A 26324-nucleotide genomic window follows, 5' to 3' on the forward strand; every position below is an offset into this window, starting at 1 on the left:
CTTAAGATTAAAATTTAGGGTGTTTTCACACTTGCTCCCTTTCTGCCCTCTAAACGAATGCAGATCGATGACTCAGGATTTTTTGCTCTATTTAACCCTAACTCTATTTTCCCTGAATGTGCAGTAATTTAACCAGAAAACACAGGAGAAAGCCGACATTCTGCTTCAAGTGAAGACTACCCAGAATTCAGTGCAGTGGAGGAGTCTGAGAGCTCTAGTGGACCTGGTGTGAACAGAAAGAGGACTAAATTACATAAAACCAGTGACCCTGACATGATTTGAACATGCAACCTTCTTTCCAAGATGGCGGCGCAGACACGTGCGGCGGCTTCTCTCTCTCCCGATTCTTCATTGTTTTCGTGTTCTATGTTACACGTGCCGCAGACTTATAGCAAGTCATCGCCGTGTTTGTATGTCAGGAAGCGCACATACAGCCGTGAGCTACTTTTTAACATCAGCAGAACTGTAAATGTTGAGTTAGACCCTGCAATCGCTGAAGAGCTACGGGACTGTGGACTACTCCGCCTGCCGGCACCTCTACCGGCCCCTGCAACACCATCTCGCCCGCAGTGGAAGCGCCACAGGCGGTGTGAAAGGAAGCAGAAGAGGGGCAAGCGCGGAGGGATACGGACCAGGCTAGCAGCTAATCCACATAAGCCGGCCATCCCTAGCATCGTACTGGCCAACGTACGCTCTTTGGACAACAAAATGGACCATATCCGGCTACTTCGCGCCACACAGAGGACTATAAGGGAGTGTTGTGTGTTTGTGTTTACGGAAACATGGCTGAACGACAGCATCCCGGACTCCGCCATTCAGCTCGACCGCCTAGCGTGTTTCAGAGCGGACAGAGCCTTGGTTGAAGGAGGTAAGACCCGCGGCGGCGGGCTCTGTGTTTACATCAATGACTCTTGGTGTCGGGACGCTGCTGTGGTCTCAAAACACTGCTCGCCACTTGCGGAGCTTATGATTATAAAGTGCCGGCCGTTTTACCTGCCACGGGAGTTTACAGCTATACTGCTTGTAGCTGCGTACATCCCGCCGAGCTCCAGCAACAACAACAGGAGCGACGCACTGAATGAGCTCTACCTGCAGGTCAGTGAGCAGCAGACAGCCCACCCGGATGCTTTTCTCATCCTGGCGGGTGATTTCAACCATGCAGACCCCAAGACTGTGTTTCCAAAACTTCACAAACACATAGACTTTCCAACTCGTGGCAACAACACACTGGACAATGTTTACACCACCCAGAGAGGCGCTTACAAAGCCCTCCCCCTCCCCCACCTCGGAGCTTCTGATCACATCACTGTTATGCTAATGCCAGCATACAGACCACTGGTAAAAGTTGCCAAACCGGTCCGAAAAGAAGTGAGAGTGTGGCCGGAGGGAGCCACAGGAGCTTTACAGGACTGTTTCAGCACAACAGACTGGGATGTGTTTAAGCAGGCTGCAACCCACAACAACTGCACTGACCTCCAGGAGTACTCAGAAACTGTCACTGCTTACATCACCAAATGCATTGATGATGTAACTGAAACCAGGACTGTCAGCATTCGAGCCAGTCAGAAACCATGGCTGACAGGGGAGGTCTACAGGCTGCTGAGGGCCAGGAACGCTGCCTTCAGAAGAGGCGACGACACCAGCCTAAAGTTAGCCAGAGCCGACCTGTCCTGTGGCATCAGGAAGGCGAAGAGACAGTACTCCAGGAGGGTTGCCCACCACTTCAGCGACAGCAGGGACACCCGGAGCCTGTGGCGGGGGATACAGACCATCACAGACTACAAGCCCCCACCACAGACCTGTGACAGCGACACCTCTCTGCTGAACCAGCTGAATGACTTCTTTGGACGCTTTGAAGCACTCAACAGCACTCCTGCACAAAAGATCACATCCTCTCCCACTGACCAGGTATTTTCCCTGTCCCGAGCCAGCGTGAAGACATCTCTCAGCCAGATCAACGCACGCAAAGCTCCCGGTCCTGACAACATACCTGGCCGTGTGCTCAGAGACTGTGCTGAGGAGCTCGCTGAGGTGTTTACAGACATCTTCAACATCTCACTGAGCCAGGCTGTTGTCCCCACCTGCTTCAAAGCCACCACGATCATCCCTGTGCCGAAGAAGTCCACCCCCGCCTGCTTCAATGACTACCGTCCAGTAGCACTCACACCCATCATCATGAAGTGCTTTGAACGGTTAGTCATGAAACACATCAAGACGGCCCTTCCTCCCTCTCTGGACCCCTTCCAGTTTGCATATCGGCCCAACCGGTCAACCAGTGATGCTGTTTCCACAGCACTCCACACAGCTCTCACCCACCTGGAAAATAAAGACTCATACGTTCGAATGCTGTTCATAGACTTCAGCTCAGCATTCAACACCATCATCCCACAGCAGCTCATCAACAAACTGGACCAGCTGGGGCTGAACTCCTTGCTGTGCAACTGGCTGCTGGACTTCCTCACCGGGAGACCTCAGACAGTGCGGGTCGGCAGAAACACATCCAGCACCATCATAATGAACACCGGGGCTCCCCAAGGATGTGTGCTGAGCCCCCTCCTCTTCACTCTGCTGACCCATGACTGCACGCCAACACACAACACCAACATCTTTGTGAAGTTTGCGGACGACACAACTGTGGTGGGTCTCATCTCCGGTGGAGATGAAACATACTACAGGAATGAGGTGCACCTTCTGGCCGGGTGGTGCAGAGACCACAGCCTCTCCCTGAATGTGGAGAAGACAAAGGAGATGGTTGTGGACTACAGGAGAGCACAGAGTCAGCACACCCCTCTGACCATCGACGGTGCTGCTGTGGAGCAGGTGAGCAGCACCAAGTTCCTGGGTGTGCACATCACTGAGGACCTCTCCTGGACTAACAACACTGCATCCCTGACCAAGAAGGCACAGCAGCGCCTCTACTTCCTCCGCAAGCTCAAAAGAGCCAGAGCCCCTCCCTCCATCCTGTACACCTTCTACAGAGGGGCTGTTGAGAGCATCCTGTCCAGCTGCATCACTGTGTGGTACGGAGCCTGCACCGCCACCTGCAGGAAGACGCTTCATCGCATAGTGAGAGCAGCTGAGAGGATCACCGGCGTCCCTCTCCCCTCCCTCCAAGACCTCTACGACAGCCGTCTCACCCGAAAGGCCCTCCGCATCACAGGAGACCCCACCCACCCTTCACACCGCTTCTTCAGTCTGCTGCCATCAGGAAAGAGACTGCGCAGCCTCCGGGCCAGGACCAGCAGACTGAGGGACAGCTTCATCCACCAGGCTGTCAGGAAGCTGAACTCTCTCCCTGCTGCGCCCCACTTTCTCCCCCTTCCCTGACACCACCCCCCACCCCCTACCCCTACCACCATCCCCTCACCCCTACCACCACCCAAGATAGGAACTCTTTGTACCAGCCACTTTACCAAAGGAACTCTGTGCACCAGTCACTTTTTACCCTGTCATGTCACACCAGTCTCATATAAGCTGCTATAACTTAATCTATTCCTGGACTGTTACATTATGCCAACTGCACTGACTTGCACCATTGCATCTTTTGCACTCTCATACCAGTCTCAATAAGCTGTTATAAGTTAAACCATTCCTGTTTATATTATGCCAACTGCACTGACTTGCACTATACATCTTTTGCACTCTGACTGCATTGTGCCTTCATTATGTGCCTTGTATTTTGTGTGTGCCTCATTGTAGGTACATTTTTTACACTTTATATTTATCTTTAGTTTTTAGTTACATGTTATATGTTGCGGAGTGAAGAGTAACGCAATTTCGATTCTCTGTATGTTCAGCACATATAGCAGAGTTGACAATAAAGCTGACTTGACTTGACTTGACTTGACTTCTGATCTGGACTCAGACGTGCTACCATTGCTCCATGAGGTCTGTTCACAGCTTCTGCTCTTCCAAGGACTCAGTTTAGCATGACATGATTAGCTTGATGTTCATATATGTGTTACACATTATTACTAGATGAGCTGCAGTGAAACATCCAAGCCACCACCTCCCAGCACATATCAGAGATGCAGAACAGATGGAACAGTCTTATGGAGTGATGGAGGCCATGAAGCCTCCTAAAGCTTTGAATGGAGCTGAAGTCATGATGCACTGACCTTTCTTTTTATATATCTTGTCTCATAAGTATTTGTTATAATATTGCCCCAAAAAGTCAGTCACACTTGTGTGAAACCAGCCTGTCCAGTTAGGATCAACACTGATTGTGGATCAGTTTCAGCTGCTGTTGTGCAAATGGAGCAGACAACAGGTGGAAATGAGAGGCAGTTATCAAGACAGCCCTATAAAGGAGGTATGTGTTATAATACTAAATTATGTTTTAAGCTACTTTTATACTCATTATTAATCCCAGATTAAGGTGTCATTTAGGAGAGAGATTTAAATTATATCTTTATGTAACTTCTCCTTCTGATACACTCTGTTATTCAGTTACAACATGCTGACTGGAAATCTGCAAAATGAGCCCTGAATTTTTAGAGAAAGTAGAAAGGACACCAGTATTACTGTCCAAACTAAACTAAAGGTTCCACTGAGATTTGAACTCAGATCACTGGAGTCAAAGTCCAGAGAGCTAACCATTACACCATGGAACCTGCTTCTCATGGGTCTTCTTCTCCTCCTCTACCCAGCCGACTGTCAGCAGTTGGTAAAGATACAACATTGGTAAAGATACGTGCAAAGATTTCTTTGTGTCAACAAAGACTGAACACTTTGCATATCACTGTCCTCCATGAGGAGGCTGTCCTCCATGTCTAGATAAGGCTTGCTGTCTAGCAGCTGGGAGAAATGTCTTTTTGTGGCTGTGGCATTAGCTCAACATTGAATCATAAAGTTTATTTGTTGCATAACAGGAAGTGGTCTTGTATTAGGGTGTGACCCTCCTGAGAAGCAGAACCTCTCCTCTGATAATTGTCTCTCACTGGACAGATATGAAAATTAGCCTGAACTATCCGGGCTCTACATGTTGTTACAGAGAATAATTCTGTGCAGACAGGTTAACTGAAACAGAGAGCATTGATTCAGGGTGAACTTCCTGTGTGTGCAGACAGTGGAGGTGGTTTCAGGTGTTATAAATTGGCATCCCCATGGTTCAGATGAAGAAGTGGTTCCAGTTCCTCACAGGTCCTGTTTTCAAATCCCGGACGAGCCCACATCTTTGAACTTCAGTAGATTGGATGTTTGCATTTACAGGATTAATCTTTATTCCAACTTAGACCCTGTAAACAGCTGTCTGCTCAAACTCCCAGCAGCAATCATTCTAGAACTGAGACCAAATCATCAACCGCAAGCTCTACTTCCGACTGTATCCTGGGGAAGCCACTCCACGCCTGTATGGACTCCCCAAGATACACAAGGAAGGAGTCCCCCTCTGCCTCCTTCAGGTGATGCTTTATGGCCTCTGATGTCACCTGGAGATAGTGGAGAAAAAACAGACAAAAGAAGTGAAAGAGGAGCATGACAACTAGAACAAGAACAACAAAAAGTTTCAATTACAATTAGGAAAACGATAGAGAAGGTTGAAGCAAGGCGTCTGGACTTGTAGAGTTTTCTAGAAGACGTTTCGCTGCTCATCCAAGCAACTCTACAAAACTCTACAAGTCCAGACGCCTTGCTTCAACCTTCTCTACGTATGATGACCTGGATGAATGAGAATCTTCATCAACATAGGAAAACGATCAGAAAGTTGAAAATGATGACAGGTATGATCTCTGCCAGATCCCCACCTTTGACTCCTGGAGAGTCTGAACGAGCTCCTCATTGTCAAGTATATTCCCCTTAGAGTTAGAGAGAAGCTCAACAATGCGGTCCTCGATATCTTTCAGCTGATTGCGGTCAGCGTTGATGCGAACAATCAGCTTATTGCTCTGTTCCTCAAGATGTGGACTCTCAAGACGCACCACATCACTTTAAAGAGAGAAACAAGTTGCAGGGTTGTAATTTAAGGGTTTTGGAGGTAGAGAAAGGAGAAGAAAGGGGGAAAAGAGAAGGAAAAGGGTAAGGTTGTGAATGTGAGTCTTAAAGTTTGGTCAGAATTCAATATCTGTCTTGTGTCTACCTGAGCAGTTGGTCCTCCAGGCCAGACTCAGTCACAGTGAAATTGATGATTGTAACTTTAATACATTTCTGGAAAACAGAAAAAAATGTACATGCCAAAAGACACATTTTACATCAATCGAAGCCAGGATCACACACACTACAATTCTAATGAAACACTCATTAATTTATGAAGATTTAACTGTCATGTCACTCTGCATCATCAGTAACCTTTGTTTTTTCTGTCTAACAAAAACGATCCTCAGACTTATTCGGCCGTTACAGTCACCATGCAACCCCTGATTTGAATAAACACTGGAGTAAACCCTTGCATTCACAGGGTCCTTCTGCTTTCCTGGCTGGTGTTGAACAAAAGGGCATTGCACACAGGTGTAGCTGGCAGGTGATTTAATGTCTGCAGAAACACGGTTTGATGCCAGGCGTTCATTATACTGCCCAATATGTAGCTTCAATGGCAGAAGGATTCACAAAGGTTCTTGTGTGCGATACTGTTTTTATTCCAAACGTGTGCTTCTTGGAAAGCACATAAATACCTATTATAGTTGATAGCCGTTTGGGATTTTGTGAGCAAAGGTTTGTTGAATGTGAATTCCAAGACTCCATAGTGACCTAACTGTCTCTGGTGCACACTTGCTGATGCCAAGTGTATTACCTACAGCATTCAAGGAAACATGATCAGACATGGAAACACAATAAGGAAGCAGTGAAAATATCTTAATTTAGTGCAAATTTGCAATGCTGAACGAGCTGGTTGGTGTCCTTTCTACTGTATGAAGGGAAGCTTGGTATTGTTGCGTTAGGTATGCTGGGGCGGAGGCCAGTCTGTGACTTTGTCTCTGACTGTGTCTGAAAGGAGGTTCTATTTTCATAGAATACATATGTCCTCTGAATTAATTTACGCCACCTGATCCTGTGGGTCGATCATAAGAGGCCAGCGATGGTCTTTGGTTACCAGGATTCCATTCTCTGTAGATACAGTGTCACAGGGCAACCCTTCAGTGTTCCACTGGAGGATGTCATATGGATCACTCAGAAAGTCGATCAGGCTCAAGGGGGAACTAATGGGTATGTTTAGCTTCTGACACTGCTTAATCCACTGGGGAACAAGAGTAAACAGGGTATATGGTATTAGCTGTTACTGCTTTTTCACAATATGTTTCTAAAAAAAAAACTCTAGACCAGGCTCACATTGGCCATACCAGCTGCACACTTTATCACAGAGGCCCTAAAGGTTTTAAACCATCCCATCACACTGTACCTACCAGCTGTCTATGGTGGGAAGTGAAGGCTCCATAGTAGGCAATGCAGGCAGCTGCAATGCATACATTTCCCACAACACTGTTGATGTCCTGCTCAAGATTTGCAACATTTTTTTCCCAGCGTATCTGCTGTCCCCCAGAGCAGAAGTCAGTTTCCCTGCTCTGTCCAGTCGAGCCTGTGTCAGAGCCATTTTGTAGGTCCTTCATCTGACCCTCCACCTCCTTAAGTTGTTGTTGCTTTTCCCTTAGTGTTTTCTTGGTTGTATCCAGCTCTGCCTGCGTAGGTAAGGGTAGCGGGAGAAGAGTATGCAGACCAGTCACACAGAGCGGTGCATGGCAGATGAATAGCCAAAGTGACAAAGGAACAGACAGCAGAAAGACTGTGAAGAAATATTGCAAATGTGCATGTGTATCAGTAATAATAAACTGCACTCTTTATGACTGACCTGTGCTTTAACCACGTTTTCTCTTTCTTTGGAGTAAAGATCCATAGCTATGACCCACATGCACAACGACCCGCAAGCTTTGGACACCTTCTCCACCTAAAAGCAGCACATGATAAAGTATTACACCCAGCACACTGAAACAAACTGTGTCAAATTCCATCTATTTTTTCAGAATATATATCATTAAATCTACATAGCCTACAGTACAGTGGATAAAGGATATAAATTACATTGCCATTCCAATACTGACATTATGACATTTACTACAAAACTGCCCAAGTGTCTGAACTCTAATCTTTTTTTACTTTAAGTAAAAGAAAAGATAAGAGAAGTTCTGTTGATAGATCCGATAGATCATGTCCAAATGTTGGACATGAAATTCAAACAGACCTTCTCAGGTAGGAACTCAGAGTTGTTGATGTATTTTTGCAGCTTCAGCAGGATCTGAGGTTTGCTATTATCCTTGTCATAGTCTGTCAGACGCCTAAGGAAATTGAAATCTCCCAGTAATTGCTTGGCAGAGCTCCAGTCTGGTCTGTAAAGAATAAAGCAATATTAGTGAGAAACTCTGGAAAAAATGGGGAGGTCAAAAACGGTCAATTCCCCTTGTTTCTTCTGATCCCCTCCCGAGTTGGTTTATGAGAAAGAAACGGATAAATTCTGGTCTCAAGATTACAATTTATTGAACAATGAGGCAGATTCTGAGTCACAGAGCTCTGGGTTGTTGACCACAAAGAACCAAAGAAGAACAACACAAGAACAGGACAACCAACAAAAACAAACAACCACACAGCAACAACGAGCAACGCAACAACAACTGGACATGGAATTCACACATTGATATACCCCATGAGCGTTCCTGCCTGCCGGCCCACAGGGGCATCTACTATCCCCCTGCAGACCCTGGGTCATACAGCGAATAGACTATTAGTGTTTATTCCCTAATAAGGTAAAGCTCCAATTCCTCAAATCTCATAGGTTGTGAGTCCGATCTAGGGATGACCATAACATGGGGTACTCAGGAGAAAAACACATTCCTTTAGAATCTGGCTTTTATCAGGTCAGAGGTGCTGCTGTCCTTAGTCTGAATTTATGACCATCTCGTACCAACCGGAGCTCCAGAGAGCAGAAAAACAACTGATCTCATCTGCCACAGCCTGAACTGCAGAAAACAAAGTTATATGACAAACTATGAAATTACTTCTTAATACATTCAGTATCCTCGAATTACTTTGATTTTCTATAAAACTTCCTAACACATAAACACTTATGAAAATCACATTATTAAGTGATAAACACATTTAAACATGAATACTTCATGTTAGGGGCACACTCCTATATATCTGAACACACACTGCAGAATCAATTCTTTCACCCTACACTAGACAGGCTGATTTCACACAAGTGTGGCCAGATCAACCTGTCTCTGGCAACAGATTAAGTACCACAGGCTTCTGAACTGCTGTGATCTCCAACCTCACCTTTATTTCTAAGATATTTCAAAGGGTGGCTGCAAGTCAGTCCACCTACAGCACCGGTCTGTTTGAAGTGTTCCTGGATTCAACAATAATCTGTTAAATATCACAGACCAGAGTGAAATCAAGTCCTTTTGAGGCAGAAATAAGCCCCTGGACTCACTGTGGGGCCACAGTCCCTTTTTGATGAAAACACCAGTTTTTGAGGTTTATTATTTTAAAGGGGTCTTCATGGTATAAATGTGCTGGCTGCATCATAAGTTCTTGTTATTTAATGATAGTTAATTATAACTTCCTGGACCTGCAGACTCTTTGTCTTCATATGGGCTGAATGAAGGGAGACTAGCACAGATTTGACATGTGTGACTTCCACATGCTTTCCTACCATGAATGGAACAAGTCAAGCAGCACATGATGTGTTTGTGTAACACTGGAGATGTTAGCTGTACGGGTGCAGAACAAAGACATGACCCACAGCAGACCATCATGTCCTTCTGATCAGTCTGATCAGATCATCTGTTTGTGTCCACTGCTTTCAGTCTGCTGCCCCAGCACACAACAGCAAACAAAATGGCACTGGCAACCACAGACTCATCAGCAGCAAGTTAGGTGATATTCAGGCCTAAAAAAATCCTTCAAACTTGGCACACATGTATAAGGCTGTATGTATATTGTACTGTATGTACATGTATATTCCTGCGATTGAGTCCTGTGAATTTGGTGCCTGTGTGTCAAAGTATTGCTGAGAAATTGCTGGAAATACGGTAAATCAGGTTTGGCTTTTCCACATTCAAGCCTGTGCCATTCAGACACAGAATGGCCAAACCTCCAAAATTGGCTCAGAACTTAATGTTCTGAGCCCTGGACATGTTTGCAAAGTTTCATGTCTCTAGGCCACTCAGTTAGCTACTTAGCTTTAGCAAGTGGCTAATGAGCTGGAACAAACATTTTGTCACTCAGTGGTGGGAGTTGAGCAACATAGTCAAATATCAGCCTGACATTCCTAGAAGAAGAGAATGTTTCTTCATTGGAAGGAGGCCTGAGGTGTGTCACAGAATTGCTGAGTTAGTGCTGGAAATCATGTTTGGATCCCTACAGGGTCTCTGTAGGACCCAGAGGACAGAGAGTCCCACAGTGCAGACAGGCCCCCCTCTCAAGGGACAGGCAGGACATCTGGCCGGGGGAGAGGGAGGGGCCAGGTGGAGGGAAAGACAGTGCAGCAGCTCATTCTGCTGCAGACAGAGGGAGAGAGCAGACCATTCTGAGAGAGCTCCAGCAACTGTAAGTTAAGCTAGGTTCTTCTTCATGCTAATAGCTTAGCATAGATCCCTGTGCAGGTCAAAACAGCTCATATTACCAGTGTTGATGCATGTACTTTTATACAGCTTCAGTGATTTGATTCTGCAGGATCTGTAGCTGTAAAATTAGAGTTGAAAAACTTTTCTGTAGCAGAAAAAGTCAAAGGATTCAATCTAGGCCACCTGCATTGCTGCATTAATTTCAGATTGCAACCTTTCTCCCAGTTTTTCTTTGACGTCAACAGGCATCAAGTAGAACCAGAGATATATGATATATTAATGCTGAATCAATCTTGAACCCCTTTTTCTTTCAGATGACAAAGCCTAAGCAGATGCTTACATGTCCTGTATGTGGTGGGACCTTCTGGTACGTCTCCAGGCACCTAATGAAGGCCCACCACATACAGAACACACAGGAGTGCACCCTGGTCAATGGTCTGGCCACAGGCCATATAGCCCTTGGCTGTGTGCAGTGCCAGTGGGGACGGCCTGCACCAATTGCAGGGAGCTGGCGGCCAAAAACCGGGCTCTTCGGGAGAAGCTGGCACAGCTGGAGGTGAGTGAAGGGTAACAGTATGGCTTCACTTCTATGTAAATTGTATTCACATACAATGCACTTCATCTTCTCTCTCTACAGAGAAAGCTGCAGGGGGCTGGAAAAGAAGAAACCCTCTGCTCCAGCCACTGAGGCAAGTTGTTCCCCAGCAAGAATTTCACCAGCAGGAAAATGCCAGGCTCTGATCTAATGTTTCTTTTACAGCCTCAGTCATCATCCAGCTCTGGTGAAGATTATATGGTAGAGGAGGGGTGGTGGGATCAGGTGCAGCAGGAGGCAGAGTTAGCACATCTATAGGCTGTGCAGGCACCGGTGGAGGTGGAGCCATGCCTCCTGAAGAACCAACCCTCTGCTTCAGCCACTGAGACAAATTGTTCCCCAGCAAGAATTTCACTGTCACCGGCAGGAGAATGCCAGGCTCTGATCTAATGTTTCTTTTACAGCCTCAGCCGTCATCCAATGGGGGTGTGGCGGTGCCGGCAGAGGTGGAGGTGCCTGACTTTGACGGTGGGGAGGACAGGGCTCTAGACTAATTTTTTGCACTGGTTGCACTGGTGCGCCTAACTTTTTTTCTTAGGTGCACCGGCACAAAATTTAGGTGCACCGCATCACACTTCCATATATTTTTGTACGCATCAGTACATTTTGTACATACATATCATCTTAAAATGAGTTTGGACCTTGTATAATGAACACAGTTACATAAAAAGTATTTTAAATACTGATAAAGTACTGATAGTACTCATTCAATAATTCAATACTCATAGGTTGTGAGTCTGATCTAGGGATGACCATAACATGGGGCACTCAGGAGAAAAACACATTCCTTTAGAATCTGGCTTTTATCAGGTCAGAGGTTTTGCTGTCCTTAGTCTGAATTTATGACCATCTCGTACCAACCGGAGCTCCAGAGAGCAGAAAAACAACTGATCTCATCTGCCACAGCCTGAACTGCAGAAAACAAAGTTATATGACACACTATGAAATTACTTCTTAAATGTATTTTACAAGCTGACCGGAAGCATTACTTCTGGTCTCGCGCTGCCTCCTTGTGGCGACATGCCGAACGGGGGGTTTGCTAGGGGCGACTGACAACAGACCTGAGCCCTAGCAACCGGCAGAGAGACGCTGTATAAAGCCGGAGTCAAGAGATATTGCTGAGAATTACTGCGTTGTTGCTTTCCATAGCATTTGTTAGGCGCGGTGTTAAAATGGAATCTATGTCTGATGTTCTCGACCCAGTTTTGGCTGAAGTGGGGTGGGGTAGCCGTTATGCTGTCCCCGAGCTCAACGCTGAAAACAAAGCCTTACTGGAGGAGGTGAGGAAACTTATTATTAACATGTTTAATGGCACAGACGTGTTTAGCTTCCTTTTCTCTGTTTGTTTTTGGGTGTCATCATGTGGGTCGTTTAAAATTACTCACTGAAGAATAATGTTGTAACACAAACCGTTGATGAGGTTTGTTTTGACTGAGTGCAGGTTGTGCACACGGTCCTCCTGCAGTGACACCAGGGTTACTGTTCAATTCATTATTTTAAATATTTAAGAGCAGCTGAAATTTCCAAATAAAATGTAACATTTGAATCTTTTTTTCTTGTTAAGTGTCAGATATGTATGTATGGACAAAAGGTCCTCACTTTACACTTTGGATTGTGTTTTCTTAATGTTATTGCACATCGGTTTTCGGTATCTGAATTTTGATTCACCGTGTGCTGTGTCATGATGATGTCAACAGATTTGTAGAAAAGAGATAGAGCGGACACAACTGGAAGACAAACTGGAGAAAAACAAGGAACAAAAGAAGAACATGGCCAATTACCTAAAGAATATTAAAGAAGAGCTGGAAAACACTGAGGTCAGTATCTATGAGTTGTGATATGTTTGTTTTGTGGTGGGTTTGTTTGTGTTGTCTAGGCTCTGTGTGAGGCAAAGGAGAGAGAGATAGAGTTAGAGAAACACCTGACAGCTGTCGTGACCTTCCCTGGTCACCCCGGATTGTCAGATTCCGTCTCCTGTATTCAGAACATTGAGTGAAAGAAAATACCCTGGGTTTTGTAGTTTCACCTTTTGCAAAAGGGAGAACACCTAGTGAACACAGGCCTTTCAGTCTGCTTCACTCCCGTCCATAAGTGTTCTGCCCTTCCCTGTACACAGGCATGTTTTATTGAAAGTTGAGGTACATTTGCATAATAGATAAACAGTTCTTCAAGACCCTCGTTGGTATTCCCATATTGGGACATGTTACCCGTTATCCACACCTACTTATTATAATAATGTTATTTATGACTGTGAAACACTCTGTTTCCCTCCTATGTTGGATGATTTATCTTACGTCCACCTTCACCACAAAAAGGGCTCCAGTAATGTAAACATCCTCCCTAACTCTCTGTAAGGGTGTATGTGTGTGTGTGTGTGTGTGTGTGTGTGTGTGTGTGTGGAGTCCCCCTTTTTCTCTGAGTGAAAGCATACATACGAGTAAATATGTGCTCTGTATCATATCAGCGCGTAGGTAACCTTTATATACTTCCACAATTCCCCCTTTTGGACTCTACTAGAGTCCAACACCTAAAGAAAACCGTGACAAAGGTTATACGTATCAAAATATAAGTAAATGATCATGAACAATCAAACAGTAAACATGTGTTCAAAGCTAATAAAAAGTTAGTGAAAAGTTAGTAATCATTCACCATGTCTCGTTTATCTGTCCTAAGCTTGCACCTGTAACAGTAAGGTTTTACACAAGAAAAATCTCCAGAGGCCACATTTGTGGAAAACACAGGATGTTTCTCAGATAGCTTGGTGATGGGGAATATAACATCCCATGCCATGCATTCTTTAGGGGGAACCGAGCAAGTCGTAACTGGTATAAAACAATCAGTGGTCAGATAAGCTGACACCACCTATAACAAAGGTCTGGGTCCCAAGCAGACCACACAATCAACTTGGAATGCATTAGCTGACTATTCAGCTAATAAAAGCCAATTATTCCTGTAGCCAGTGACTCCTGTAGCAACCTGAAACCATTGAGCAGTAGACAATCCTTCTGTTCCTGATACAATAACAACCCCTCCTGAATTAGCATTATTCTTACCTGTCACTAAGCTTCCCTGCACTGCTGAACTCTCTGGGATTGTGGAGGTGGTTGTATTAGGCAGACTATGTGTTTGCCAAAATCCCACCTTCCAACAGGGGTCATGACCTACAAAAACAGCACAGACAAGGAACCATGTGCCATTCTGTGTTTCGGGAAGTATTAGTGGAGTTAGTGCATGGATCAAATATTACAGTGTGTTGACCTATCTGTAACAACACATAGACCGTCAGGAGGAATAGAACCACAACCATGATTATAACCAATAGGATAATATAAAAGTAATATAAGTGACGAGTAGAACAGTATAAAGATTAATATAAAAATTAATATGTAGTTTATACCTCTGTCCAGGGAACTCGCAGTATAACTAGAAGATCAAAAAAAATATGAACAACCCTAATATGGTTATCCCAACAAGAAAACAAATACATGTTATACATCATAGTATGTGGGGGTATTTTAATCGGTCGGTCTTTCACTGTTCCCGCCCCAGATACTCCTAACAGCTCAAATGTAATGAAAATTATCCTACAGTTAGAATGTTCAAAATTGTGTTTTATCAGTTCATGTATGTGTTCCTGTCTGCCTCATCGTCCAGCGCCCCGCCTGGTTCTCTGGTCCTCTCGTCCTCAGGATGTGTTTTCTTTCTTCGGATCCCTGGGGTTAGACTACCCGGGATCCTGGATTCCTGTCAGGGGATTATTCTGCCCCTTTTGTGACAGGATCCGTATCTGAATCAGCCGATTCAGACTTCTGCGCCCTCAGATCAGCGTGGACGTCCTGTAGAGATCGTTGAGGCTCCTCTGCAGCTGTGCACTGGCTCCAGTGGAACCAGGTGTCCCCCTTTCCTCTCAGCCGAACCGCGTGTGAGGTGCGTTCCGTCACCTGATAGGGACCTGTCCACCTTGGCTCCGACCACTTCCTTTTGATGACCCTCAGGAGTACCCACTCGGCTACATACTAACACCAAAGCTTTAAATTCATTATGGTTTATGTTAATATCATAATACATACTCTTTCAGTGTCAGCCGGCCAGCTGGTCCAGGAAACTATCGACCTGTAAGAAGCTCATAAGGTGTAGATTATATGGCGTTATTACCAGAACATCAATACAATAGATAATACTTGAACCCATATAAATTTGGTCTGTGCACAGATTTTAGCCAATTTTTGTTTTAGGTTTGATTCATCCTTTCCACCTTTCCTTGAGGCTGTGAATGATAAACAGTACCAAAAGCATGCTTCAGTCCCAACATAGCCTCCACCTGCTGGAGGTCTTTATTTTTGAAATATGTTCCATTGTCAGATCTGATTTTTTCAGGAAAACCATGTCTAGGAATGTAGGTGTTAATCAGAAATTTAATGACAGTTTGTCACTACACCCCACATGGCCTACCCCATGTGCTTCTTCCATGGCAGTTTGTCTCAATCCAGGTGGCAGTATGGGTCGTCCATCCTCCATACTCCTCCTGTGTCAGTTGCCCCCCTCGCTTTCCACAAAGTCTTTTCCTGTGGAGAGGCTTTGTTTTGTAGTTGTGTTAAGTCATTCCAGTCAACAGGGGGAGGTAAGTCCGTTTCTGAACACATCAAAATCATCTGTTCAACATAGCCTGCTGCCTGCTTTGCTGCCTGATCTGCTGCATTATTTCCTCTGGTGATCCTGTCAGTGCCTGTTCCATGACCTTTGCATTTTATTACAGCTACCTTGCTAGGCAACAACAGGACTTCTGCAAGTTCTCTCATTTCTGCCTCATGTTTTATGGGTTTGTTATCTGCAGTCAAAAATCCTACTCTCAGCCACTGGCCCAACTCCACATACGCTGCTCCTGCCGCATATGCTGAATCAGTGAACAACATTGATGTGTTGTCCTTCCCCTATTTTGAGTGCTTCAATCACTGCTCTCACCTCTGCTCTCTGTACTGACTGCTGTCCCTCCAGTCTTTCTGCTTTTAGTGTTCTCATCTCTTCCCGTGTGTCTTCAACAACTGCGTATGCCGCTCTGAGTCCTTCTGTGTCATGTCTGAAACAGCACCCGTCTGTGAACAGATTTCTAGCCTCTGTTAGTGGTGTGGCCTGTAAATCCATTCTGACTTTTTCGTCTCTGGTTACCCTCTCTGCACATGTGTGTGGCTCTCCAGCTCCTATCTGCTCTGCCATGTTTATACCATCATGTGTGAAGGTAATGTTTGGTGCTTCCAAAATCTTGCTCATTCTCCTCTGTCTCAGTGGGGTGAGTGTGAATGTCTCTGAGTTTACATATGCGACTACACTATGTGTTGTGAGTACGTACAGCTGTGTCCCATGACCATGTGTTCAGTTTTCTGAATTAGCTTAGCTGTTCCTGCTGCATGTTGTGTGCACTGAGGATGTTTTTTTTCCGTGTACATCAGTATTACTCTCTCTCCCCCTTTTCTCTGGAACAGGATGCCGTTTGCACAGGTATCCGTTCCAGAGACATCTAAATAGAATGGTAAAGTGTAGTCTGGCGTGGCTAGTTCTGCTGCTGTAGCCAAAGATGGTTTCAGTTCAATAATAGAGCGTTCAGCTTCCTGTGTCCAATTTAGGTGGGCTGTTAAATTATACATGCCATGTTCTCTAACTAGGTCTCTAAGTGGCTGTATGAGACCAGTGTAGTTTGCAACGTAGTTTAAAAAATATCTCTACATTCATGAGCCAGAGGAAGACAAAAGAAAGCATTAGCCAAATCTAATCCACCAAGATTCAGATGTGTAAACCCGGAATGTCACAGGCTCACAGTTCACTAAGCCTACATCAGTGGGGCCCTCTGCCCATAAATGTGTCGGTAAGTCATTAATCAAAGCCTGAGCAAGAAGGTGGTCTGTTTTTTTCTCGTCCATGATGTCTGGCAAGCTGTTCGTGTGCTAATGTAACAGTGTTAGTAGCTGAAACATGTAGGTGTAGGTTGCCAATCTGTTTGAGCTATGGTACGTTTAACCATGCCACCTAATTCTTTTGCCTGATGTTTTGGATGTACAGCTAATGAGACGTGGGAATGCCCTTCGTCACTGATCATATACCAAGCCTGTTGTTCTAGTGTAAAATCCACACCAGCTGCTACGTCCTCAGATGCCACAAAAATATCTCAGACTAAAATCAACCAGTTTTTCTGCTCTATGGAGCATGTGATGTTATCATGATACCAATCAGTTTGCCGCCTGCCATAAAACAAAGTCACATGAGGGGGGTCAGGGGGAGTGACATATGGCTCGAGCTGGGCTATCCAGGGCTTCCACTGCAGGTAGGCAGAGAGGATTCCTGGGTCGTGTGGCGTTTCTGCATGTAACAGACCCCAGTAGATATCCGCACAAGGGTCAGCTACAGGTTTCACAAGATACTGTCCACCTGTGTCAGAGGCATTACAGTGGAACATGGTGCCGTCCGGCAGTGTCACTGTCAACCCGTCAGGGCTGCATAAAATAGATGCTCCAAGCTTAATCAGCAAGTCTTTTCCCAGTATATCCAGAGGCACTGTGGGTGAATATACAAAACAGTGTAACACAGTCTGATGTCCCAGCTGAGCAGTCATTGGAGTGGTTATAGGCAGAGTCTGTTTCTCCCCAGAGAAGCCCATCACTGTGATAGAGTCATTTGACAGTTTCTTAGAAGATGTATGAATCAGAGTAGAACAGGTGGCCCCTGTGTCTACCAAAAAAGGCAGCGTCTCATCTTCTACTCGCATAGACAACATCGGATCTACCGTAACGATGTCATCAGAGCTGCTCTGTGGGGAGTGTCATTGTCGGGAGATGTTATCCCCTCCCTGTTCCCAGCCGGAAACAGAAAACTGCCCCTTCCATGGAGCTCCAGCAGGGCGGAAAGAAGCCCCTTATGGACCAGATGCTGCACGCCCTCGACTGCTGTCCCTCTCAGCTGTACTGCCTCATAATGTATGGACAGTCCTTTGTCCAGTGTCCGAGCTCCTCACAGTAGTAGCAGCGGTCACGACTGAAGTCTCCCCTCAGCTGTCCCCTAGGCGGTCTACCCCTTCTGCGCCGGCCTCCCCAGCTGCCCCTCCCTGGTCCCTTGCCCCTGTATGACCCTGTGGGCGGCTGATCATAATTAGGATAAAATAGCTGTGGCACCCAAGGTGTGTCAGGCGGTGTAGTGGAGCCCTCAGTGGCCACCATGACTTTATTAGTTTTGTCTTTCTTTTTGTCATTAGCTTTTTGTCTGGCCTCAGCCAGTTGCATTTTTAATAATTGAGTCTATAATTCCTGTACATCCTTACTTTGTGTGTGTGCTGCATCCTGGGAACGAGTCAAATGATGCACTAAAAAAATCCAAGTATCATATATTGTCCCCATACTGCGTACTATACTCTGATTTGGATTATAGTGACACTTATACACTCATACTCTGTACTTAACTGCATTTAATGTAACTTGATTCCTCTGGCACAAGAATTCCCTTCCAGAATAATAAAGTTTTATCTTATCTTAAATGTCTCTCCCACACATTGGAATCACAATCTGCCATGTCTAGTTTACTTTCCATGGCATTTTTCACATTCTCTGGGACCCTGTTTAGGACGGCGGTCCTGTACCACACCCTCTGAATGCCTGATTTACCTGGATGACAACCTGTGTGTCTAATCCATGCGTCTTTGCTTTGATTAATATATTCTCTTGGACTCTGTTTCAGATCCCATTTTAAGGTGGGGCAGGCTGCTCCACTAGGCAAAGGATATAAAGGGCAGTATATTAGATTGTGTGTAGGGGGGAGGGTCGCTACTCTTTTCTGTTTTCCCTTTCTTTGCTTTGGGCTTTCCTATCATGAGGTGATTTACACCCTGACATACCAAAGCCCATCTCGCCCACTGAGTTCTTCGCTCCTCCGCCTTCTCCTGCTCCTTTCTAAAATTTCCTCTCTTAGTCCAACCACACTGCTCTGCACTTTCCTTGGCCCTCTCTCTGTCTTACCTCGCTTCTCCCTCTTTCTCCAAAACTCCTTCTGCAAACTTCCTCTATCTTTCACCGTCAACTTTCACAACATCTTTCTGCCAACATCTACACTACTATCACAACTATCTACAGCATCCTTCATAAGAATCACTTCTGCCGCTGCAGTCTTAGAGTCATAAGTCTGGTTCAGTATGTCGCCTAAGACCGTCAGCTGTTCTTCTACCGTCTTTAGTGGGCTGTGCGGACCCCACCCATCGTCAGTCATGTCTCTGTGCACACTTAAGTCCATGTCGTCAGTCATTAAAGTCTTAATCTCGTGGTCACGTAGGAATTACAAAACTATAGTTTAAATTCAAATTTACAAAACTGCAGTTACAAGGTTTCTATGTCGTCTACCAAACTGTGTACACATCAGAAAAAAAACTAATCCAGTTCGTGAGTGAACCTACTTCAACAGACCACTGCTTTACGTTAAGCTCACACGTCCCTGGCACTCATCCACATTTCTCATTCATGCATTACCCGTAATATGAGCGCTCAATATGTGTGTGTGTTACAGCTTCACTCTCAGCTGTGTGTCTCAGTAAGGGGTGCTTTTGAACTCACAGGACTTCCCTCTGTTCTTGTAGCCGGTCCGACTACTCACAGTTCATCTGTTCTTGCCGTCTCTCTTTTAGAGAGGCTCACAGTCATAAATCAGTGCCCTGCACTGTCTGGATTCCGGCCGACTGAGAAATATGGCACGCTATGTCCCTAGTACTCAGTCCAGTGGATTTGAGACTAGCCTCTCTTCCACGACACCAGAATCTTATACATCTGTAATTTGGAAGCCTGTTGACTTACTACAACTTCCGCCTAACTAGTGCGGTCGTTGTTTCAGTTTCCAGTCGTTCCAACATCCATACCATGTGTTTGCCTGTTGTTCCTTTTCCTCTTTCTTTATGTAGTGATTTAGGGTTCCTCAAGCCCCGGGACTCAAACCCAGCTTTTCCGGCCTCTCGTCAGAGCACCGGTGGAGTCGCCACACTCAGGATTTTGCAACCCCTTTTTCCTTTTTCCTTTCTCTTATTCTTTATCTTTACTCTTACAAGAATTCTTTAACCTCTTTTTCATTTCTCTTACTCTTTATCTTTACTCTTACAAGAATTCTTTAACCTCTTTTTTCCATTTCTCTTATTCTTTTGTTTCAGTCAATGTTCGTATAATTTACAGGCAGATTACTACTAAGGCTCGGGACACGTTACACTTTAGAGTAGTCAATGCAGATATAAAAGGTCTGCTCACCTTATTGTTGGCGCGCCACATGTCCTCTGTCTGTTCGTAATCAACCCCTGTGTTCAATTGACGGATCTGAGAAAAATATAATTACCTTTTATCCCCGTACGGGCCACCAAATTGTCGTGACCTTCCCTGGTCACCCCGGATTGTCAGATTCCGTCTCCTGTATTCAGAACATTGAGTGAAAGAAAATACCCTGGGTTTTGTAGTTTCACCTTTTGCAAAAGGGAGAACACCTAGTGACCACAGGCCTTTCAGTCTGCTTCACTCCCGTCCATAAGTGTTCTGCCCTTCCCTGTACACAGGCATGTTTTATTGAAAGTTGAGGTACATTTGCATAATAGATAAACAGTTCTTCAAGACCCTCGTTGGTATTCCCATATTGGGACATGTTACCCGTTATCCACACCTACTTATTATAATAATGTTATTTATGACTGTGAAACACTCTGTTTCCCTCCTATGTTGGATGATTTATCTTACGTCCACCTTCACCACAAAAAGGGCTCCAGTAATATAAACATCCTCCCTAACTCTCTGTAAGGGTGTATGTGTATGTGTGTGTGTGTGTGTGTGTGGAGAGTCCCCCTTTTTCTCTGAGTGAAAGCATACATACGAGTAAATATGTGCTCTGTATCATATCAGCGCGTAGGTAACCTTTATATACTTCCACACAGCCCTCGCGGAGAGAGAAACTAGCCGTCTGACTCAGGACACGGCTAAGAAGCTCCTTAGGAGAGAGGAAAAACACGCTGGAGGTCCGAGCCTTTCATAAATAAAAAATAGAAAAGAGAAGTAGCTATAGATTGTGATGCCACAATAACATGTATCTGTATCCCCAGAACAACATTTTCAAGGCCAAACAGAAGCTGGAGGAGTTCAGGCAGCAGATGAACTGGGACCAGCAGACAATGGATTGCATTTTGGAGGAGTCAGCAGGCAAATATGAGGACACGATGGCCATCAACAAATACGCTCAGCAAGATGAGCAGAGGATCAAGGTAAAGAGATGAAAACATCTCTCTTCTGCAGCACTTACAGCTTTGAGTTATCATCAGCTAACAGCTGTCTAACCTCCCCTGGTGCAGTCGCTCATTCTGGCGATAGAGAAGAAGTCTGTGGAGGCCAATGAAAAGCTCAAAGCACTCGATAAAGAGAAGACTGAGACAAAATTAGCCCAGGTAATGTGTAAAAACACAGCACATCCATGGTGTTATTACTAACAGTATGTGTAGGCAGTTGTGGCAGTTCCCATTAAAATCCCTCTGCTGTCGTACCAGCTTGCATTGGATAAGGTGACAGAGAATCTGCAGCAGGCTCACCTGGAGACACAGCAGCTTACCCACCTGTGGGAAAACACTATCAAGTACATGAAGCAACAAGATGCTGAGATGCAGCAGTGTGCACTGGTAAAGCATGGGACATTAAACATCTACTGGTCATTCATTCTAGAGTGAATTCACACAGGAGTCTTTTCTTTCTTTTCTTTTCTTCTACTTCCGGCGCTGGTGGAGACCGGCTGCTGTTTGCAACGGCTCCTGCTTACTGTCTCTTTTTTTCCTACTTTTTGCTATTCTTCACTTTTTATTTTTGTACAAAACTTCTTCTCTACACACTTGTAGGGTATAGTACTGTGTCCCTGCAGTTTTTTATCAGGATTCTCGCTGTTTTTCTGCTTTTACAACCACATCCAGCGCGACAATGCATGAAGCGGCTCGCGTTGTTTACAGTCGGGAACAGCTGTTTGCGCTGCGTAGCGCTGTGGTGTTCCCCAGGGACAGACACCAAATACCCCCGGAACTGGTTCGGAAGACCCGCCGGGGTTGCAGTGCCGGGAAGAAACGTATAAGAAGAGATGCTTCAGACCGGCTCTCCCCACCATCACTATGGGAAATGTGAGATCTCTTCCCAATAAGATGGATGAGCTAGCGGCACTAACTCGCCATCAGCGTGAGTACATGGAGAGCAGCGTCCTTCTGTTCTCCGAGACCTGGCTCACACAGAACATCCCGGATTCTACTCTTCTGCTGGAAAACTTTCACCTGCTGCGGGCGGACAGAACGGCGGACAGCGGTAAGGGGAAAGGAGGGGGGCTGGCTGTGTATGTGAACGTGCGGTGGTGCAAACCGGGACACTGCACTATTAAAGAACAACTGTGCAACAGGGACATCGAACTGTTAGCAGTTAGCATGAGGCCTTTCTATCTGCCACGGGAGTTCTCACATGTGATTGTAACGGTGGTGTACGTCCCTCCCTCTGCTAACGCGGACACAGCTTGTGACACCCTGCTCTCAGTCACCAGCAGGCTGCAGACACAGCACCCACAGGCCCTCTTCCTCATCTCTGGAGACTTTAACCACGCGTCTCCCTCATCTGTTTTGCCCACATTCACCCAGTATGTCACCTGCCCCACTAGAGACAATAGAACACTGGACTTGTTTTATGCCAACACCAAGGAGGCATATTCTGCATCCCCCCTCCCTCCCCTGGGAAGAGCTGACCATAACATAGTCCATCTGCAGACTGTGTACACTCCTGTTGTGCACAGGCAACCGGCGGTCTCACGCAGAGTGAAGAGATGGACCGAGGAGAGTGAGGCTGCTCTCATGGACTGCTTCAACACCACTGTGTGGACAGAGCTTTATGACCCACATGGGGAGGACATTAACACAATAACGGACTGCATAACGGACTATATTAACTTCTGTGTTGAGAACACTGTTCCTTCCAAGAAGGTACGGTGTTTCTCCAACAACAAGCCGTGGATTAACCCTGAAATCAAAGCTCTCCTGAAGGAGAAGAAGAGAGCTTTCAGGTCAGGGAGCAAGGATGAGCTGAGGGCTGCACAGAGGGAGCTGAGGAGGAAGATCAGAGAGGGAAAAGCCAGCTACAGGAAGAAGATGGAGGAGCAGCTGCAGCAACAGAACGTCAGCGGGGTGTGGAGAAGCCTGAAAACCATCTCTGGCTACAACACACCCCACTCACAGGCTGAGGGGGATCAGAAGTGGGTCAATGACCTAAACCTACACTTCAATAGGTTTGATGTAGCACCCACTCCTCCCCCCTTGCAGTCGCACCTCCACTCTCTGACTCCTGGCCTTTGTTCCTCTCCCACAGCCCCCCACACTCTTAGCTTATCACAACATCAAACCACTTCACACCCACACAGTGACACTCATCCCCCACCCCCACCCCTGTCCTTCACAGCAGCCCAGGTGAGAACAGAACTCAGGAAAACCAAGACAAGGAAGGCAGCTGGACCTGATGCCATTAGCTCCAGGCTCCTTAAGTCCTGCGCAGACCAGCTGTGTGGAGTTATGGAGCATGTCTTCAATCTGAGCCTCAAGCTGGGGGTGGTACCACAGCTCTGGAAGACCTCCTGTGTGGTACCAGTGCCTAAAACACCGCACCCCAAAGACCTCAGCAGCTACAGACCAGTGGCTCTGACATCCCACCTCATGAAGACACTGGAGAGACTGGTCCTGAGACACCTCCGCTCCACAGTGGGCTCCTCCATGGATCCGCTGCAGTTCGCCTACAGGCCTAATGTTGGAGTGGAGGACGCTGTCACCTTCTTGCTACACCGAGCTCTTTCTCACCTGGAGAAGCCCGGCAGCACTGTGAGAATCACCTTCTTTGATTTTTCCAGTGCTTTCAACACCATCCAGCCGGCGATCCTGAAGGACAAACTGGAGCAGACAGGGGTGGACCACCTGCTGTCTGAGTGGATCAGGGACTACCTCACAAACCGACCACAGTTTGTGAGAGCCCAGAACTGTGTGTCTGACCTGCTCACCTGTAACACGGGTGCCCCTCAGGGGACCGTCCTGGCCCCCTTTCTCTTCACCCTCTACACGTCGGACTTCAGACACAACACTGACGGCTGTGTGCTGCAGAAGTTCTCTGATGACACTGCGATTGTTGGTCTCATCAGAGATGACGATGACGTGGAGTACAGAGGACTGACGCAGAACTTTGTGGACTGGTGTCAGCGAAACCACCTCCTGATCAATGCAGGGAAAACCAAGGAGATGGTGGTGGACTTTCGCAGACGACACTCAGCCCCCCCCCTTACCGGTGAACATCCAGGGAATGGACATTGAGCAGGTGGACTCTTACAAATACCTGGGTGTTCACCTCAACAACAAACTAGACTGGACTCACAACACAGACAGTGCGTCTGTGTTGTACAGGAAGGGCCAGAGCAGGCTCTACCTGCTGAGGAGACTGCGGTCTTTTGGAGTGAAAGGGGCACTCCTGAAGACTTTTTATGACTGTGTGGTGGCATCGGTCATCATGTACGGTGTGGTCTGCTGGAACAGCAGCATCACTGAGAGGGAGAGGAAGAAGCTGGACAGAGTCATCAGGAAGTCCAGCTCTGTCCTGGGCTGCTCTCTGGACTCAGTGCAGGAGGTGGGTGACAGGAGGGTCCTGGCAAAACTAACATCCATGCTGGACAATGAGTCCCACCCCCTGCAGGACACCCTGTCAGCCCTGCAGAGCAGCTTCAGTGGCAGACTGTGAAGGAGAGATACAGAAGGTCTTTCCTTCCTGCTGCTGTCAGACTCTATAATAAATACTTACACACCACAGTGTGCTTTTATTTTACTGTTATTTATTTAGTTGCACTATGTACAGTTTATAAACCATTTCTACCTCCACTCACCTGTGCAATAACTGTTAAATATGTAAACTGTTTATAATGTATATATCTTTTATTGGTAGCCTATTTTATATTGTATATATCTTTTTCCTAACTTATCCCTTGCTGTCTGTATGCCGTTGCAAAAATGCAATTTCCCCATTGTGGGACTAATAAAGGTTTCTTAATCTTAATCTTAATCTTAATCTGCAATTATTATTGCAGCAACTTGCAAAAGCCAACCAGAAGCTGAGGGAAAACAGGGCCGCCATTGCAGAGAAGAAGCACCTGATGGAGATCCAGAGGAACAACAGGAAAGAAACCGAGAGGAAGTCAGCGGTGGCCAACAAACAGGCAGTAAAACTGCAGCAGGAGCTGAAGGAGCAGGAGAGTGACTGTGGCAGGCTGCAGGATGAGGTGCTGAATGTGGACTAATAATAAACTGCCTTCATATTGATATTATTATAAGTGAACTGACTCTCGTGTGTCCCGCAGCTGAAAAGCTGCAAAGGCAACCTAGAGAGAACAACCTCTGATGTGAAGATGCTGACGTCCCACATATCCACGATGAAGAAGGACATCCAGGACTACAATGACAAGTCAGTGTATCACAGCAGGGCTCTGTGTGTGTATTGACTGGAGCTGTGGTAATGTACTACACAATGTCTGTTTTATGTTTCTGTGTATTTTAGACTGAAGGAAGCCAAGATCCACAATGCTGCGCTGGAGGAGAAACTGAAGGTTGAAGTAGATTTTCCTCAAAGCTAAGAATGGACCTGACAGAAAGGCTGTATGCACTGTGATTTTAAACTCATGGGTTCCCTATCAGGACAGCATGGTGGAGCACAAGTTTATGAAGCTAGAGGTGGAGCGTATGAGGGATCTGCTGTACAACAAGGCAGACGGCGTGCTGTCTTTGGAGAAGAGGAAGCTGAACCTGCAGAAAGCTATGACAGAGAGGGAGGATGAGATCAAGGTGTACAAAGAAATGCTCAGCCAGCAGCTGAAGCTCGGTGAACAGGAGAGGCAGAGACTCAGGTAAAAAAAAAACAAATCACTCAGTTCTCAAAGGTTTGTCACATCACTCAATGTCAATCATTGTGTCTCAGTGCTGAACTCAATGAGAAACTGTCCAAGACTGAAACCATTAAGAAACATTTTGAGGTCGTGACCCTGACCAAGGCAGGTCCTGAGGCGGAGGGGGAGCAGTCACAGGCTTACTACATCACTAAGGTCGGAGCTCTTCACACATAGTCTACTGAAGCACACACCATGGT

At 46.0% G+C, this 26324-nt stretch overlaps 1 protein-coding gene and 1 non-coding gene across 2 annotated transcripts; one reads left to right on the forward strand and one right to left on the reverse strand.

Moving 5' to 3' along the window:
* Nucleotides 1–4541: 4541 nt before the first annotated feature.
* Nucleotides 4542–4613, reverse strand: trnaq-uug (transfer RNA glutamine (anticodon UUG)). The gene has a single exon. It is a non-coding gene; the product is annotated as a tRNA-Gln (tRNA).
* A 16921-nt stretch (nt 4614–21534) lies between these two features.
* Nucleotides 21535–25815, forward strand: LOC114431017 (coiled-coil domain-containing protein 39-like). Its single transcript, XM_028398734.1, has 5 exons — nt 21535–21586; nt 21686–21814; nt 25273–25464; nt 25543–25646; nt 25740–25815. Exons 2-5 carry the CDS (start codon nt 21776–21778, stop codon nt 25813–25815), a joined length of 411 nt encoding a protein of 136 aa, XP_028254535.1. The 5' UTR covers nt 21535–21586; nt 21686–21775.
* Nucleotides 25816–26324: the final 509 nt, after the last annotated feature.

The sequence above is a fragment of the Parambassis ranga genome, unplaced genomic scaffold (genome assembly GCF_900634625.1).
Source record: "Parambassis ranga unplaced genomic scaffold, fParRan2.1 scaffold_33_arrow_ctg1, whole genome shotgun sequence".
Classification (NCBI taxonomy): domain Eukaryota; kingdom Metazoa; phylum Chordata; class Actinopteri; family Ambassidae; genus Parambassis; species Parambassis ranga.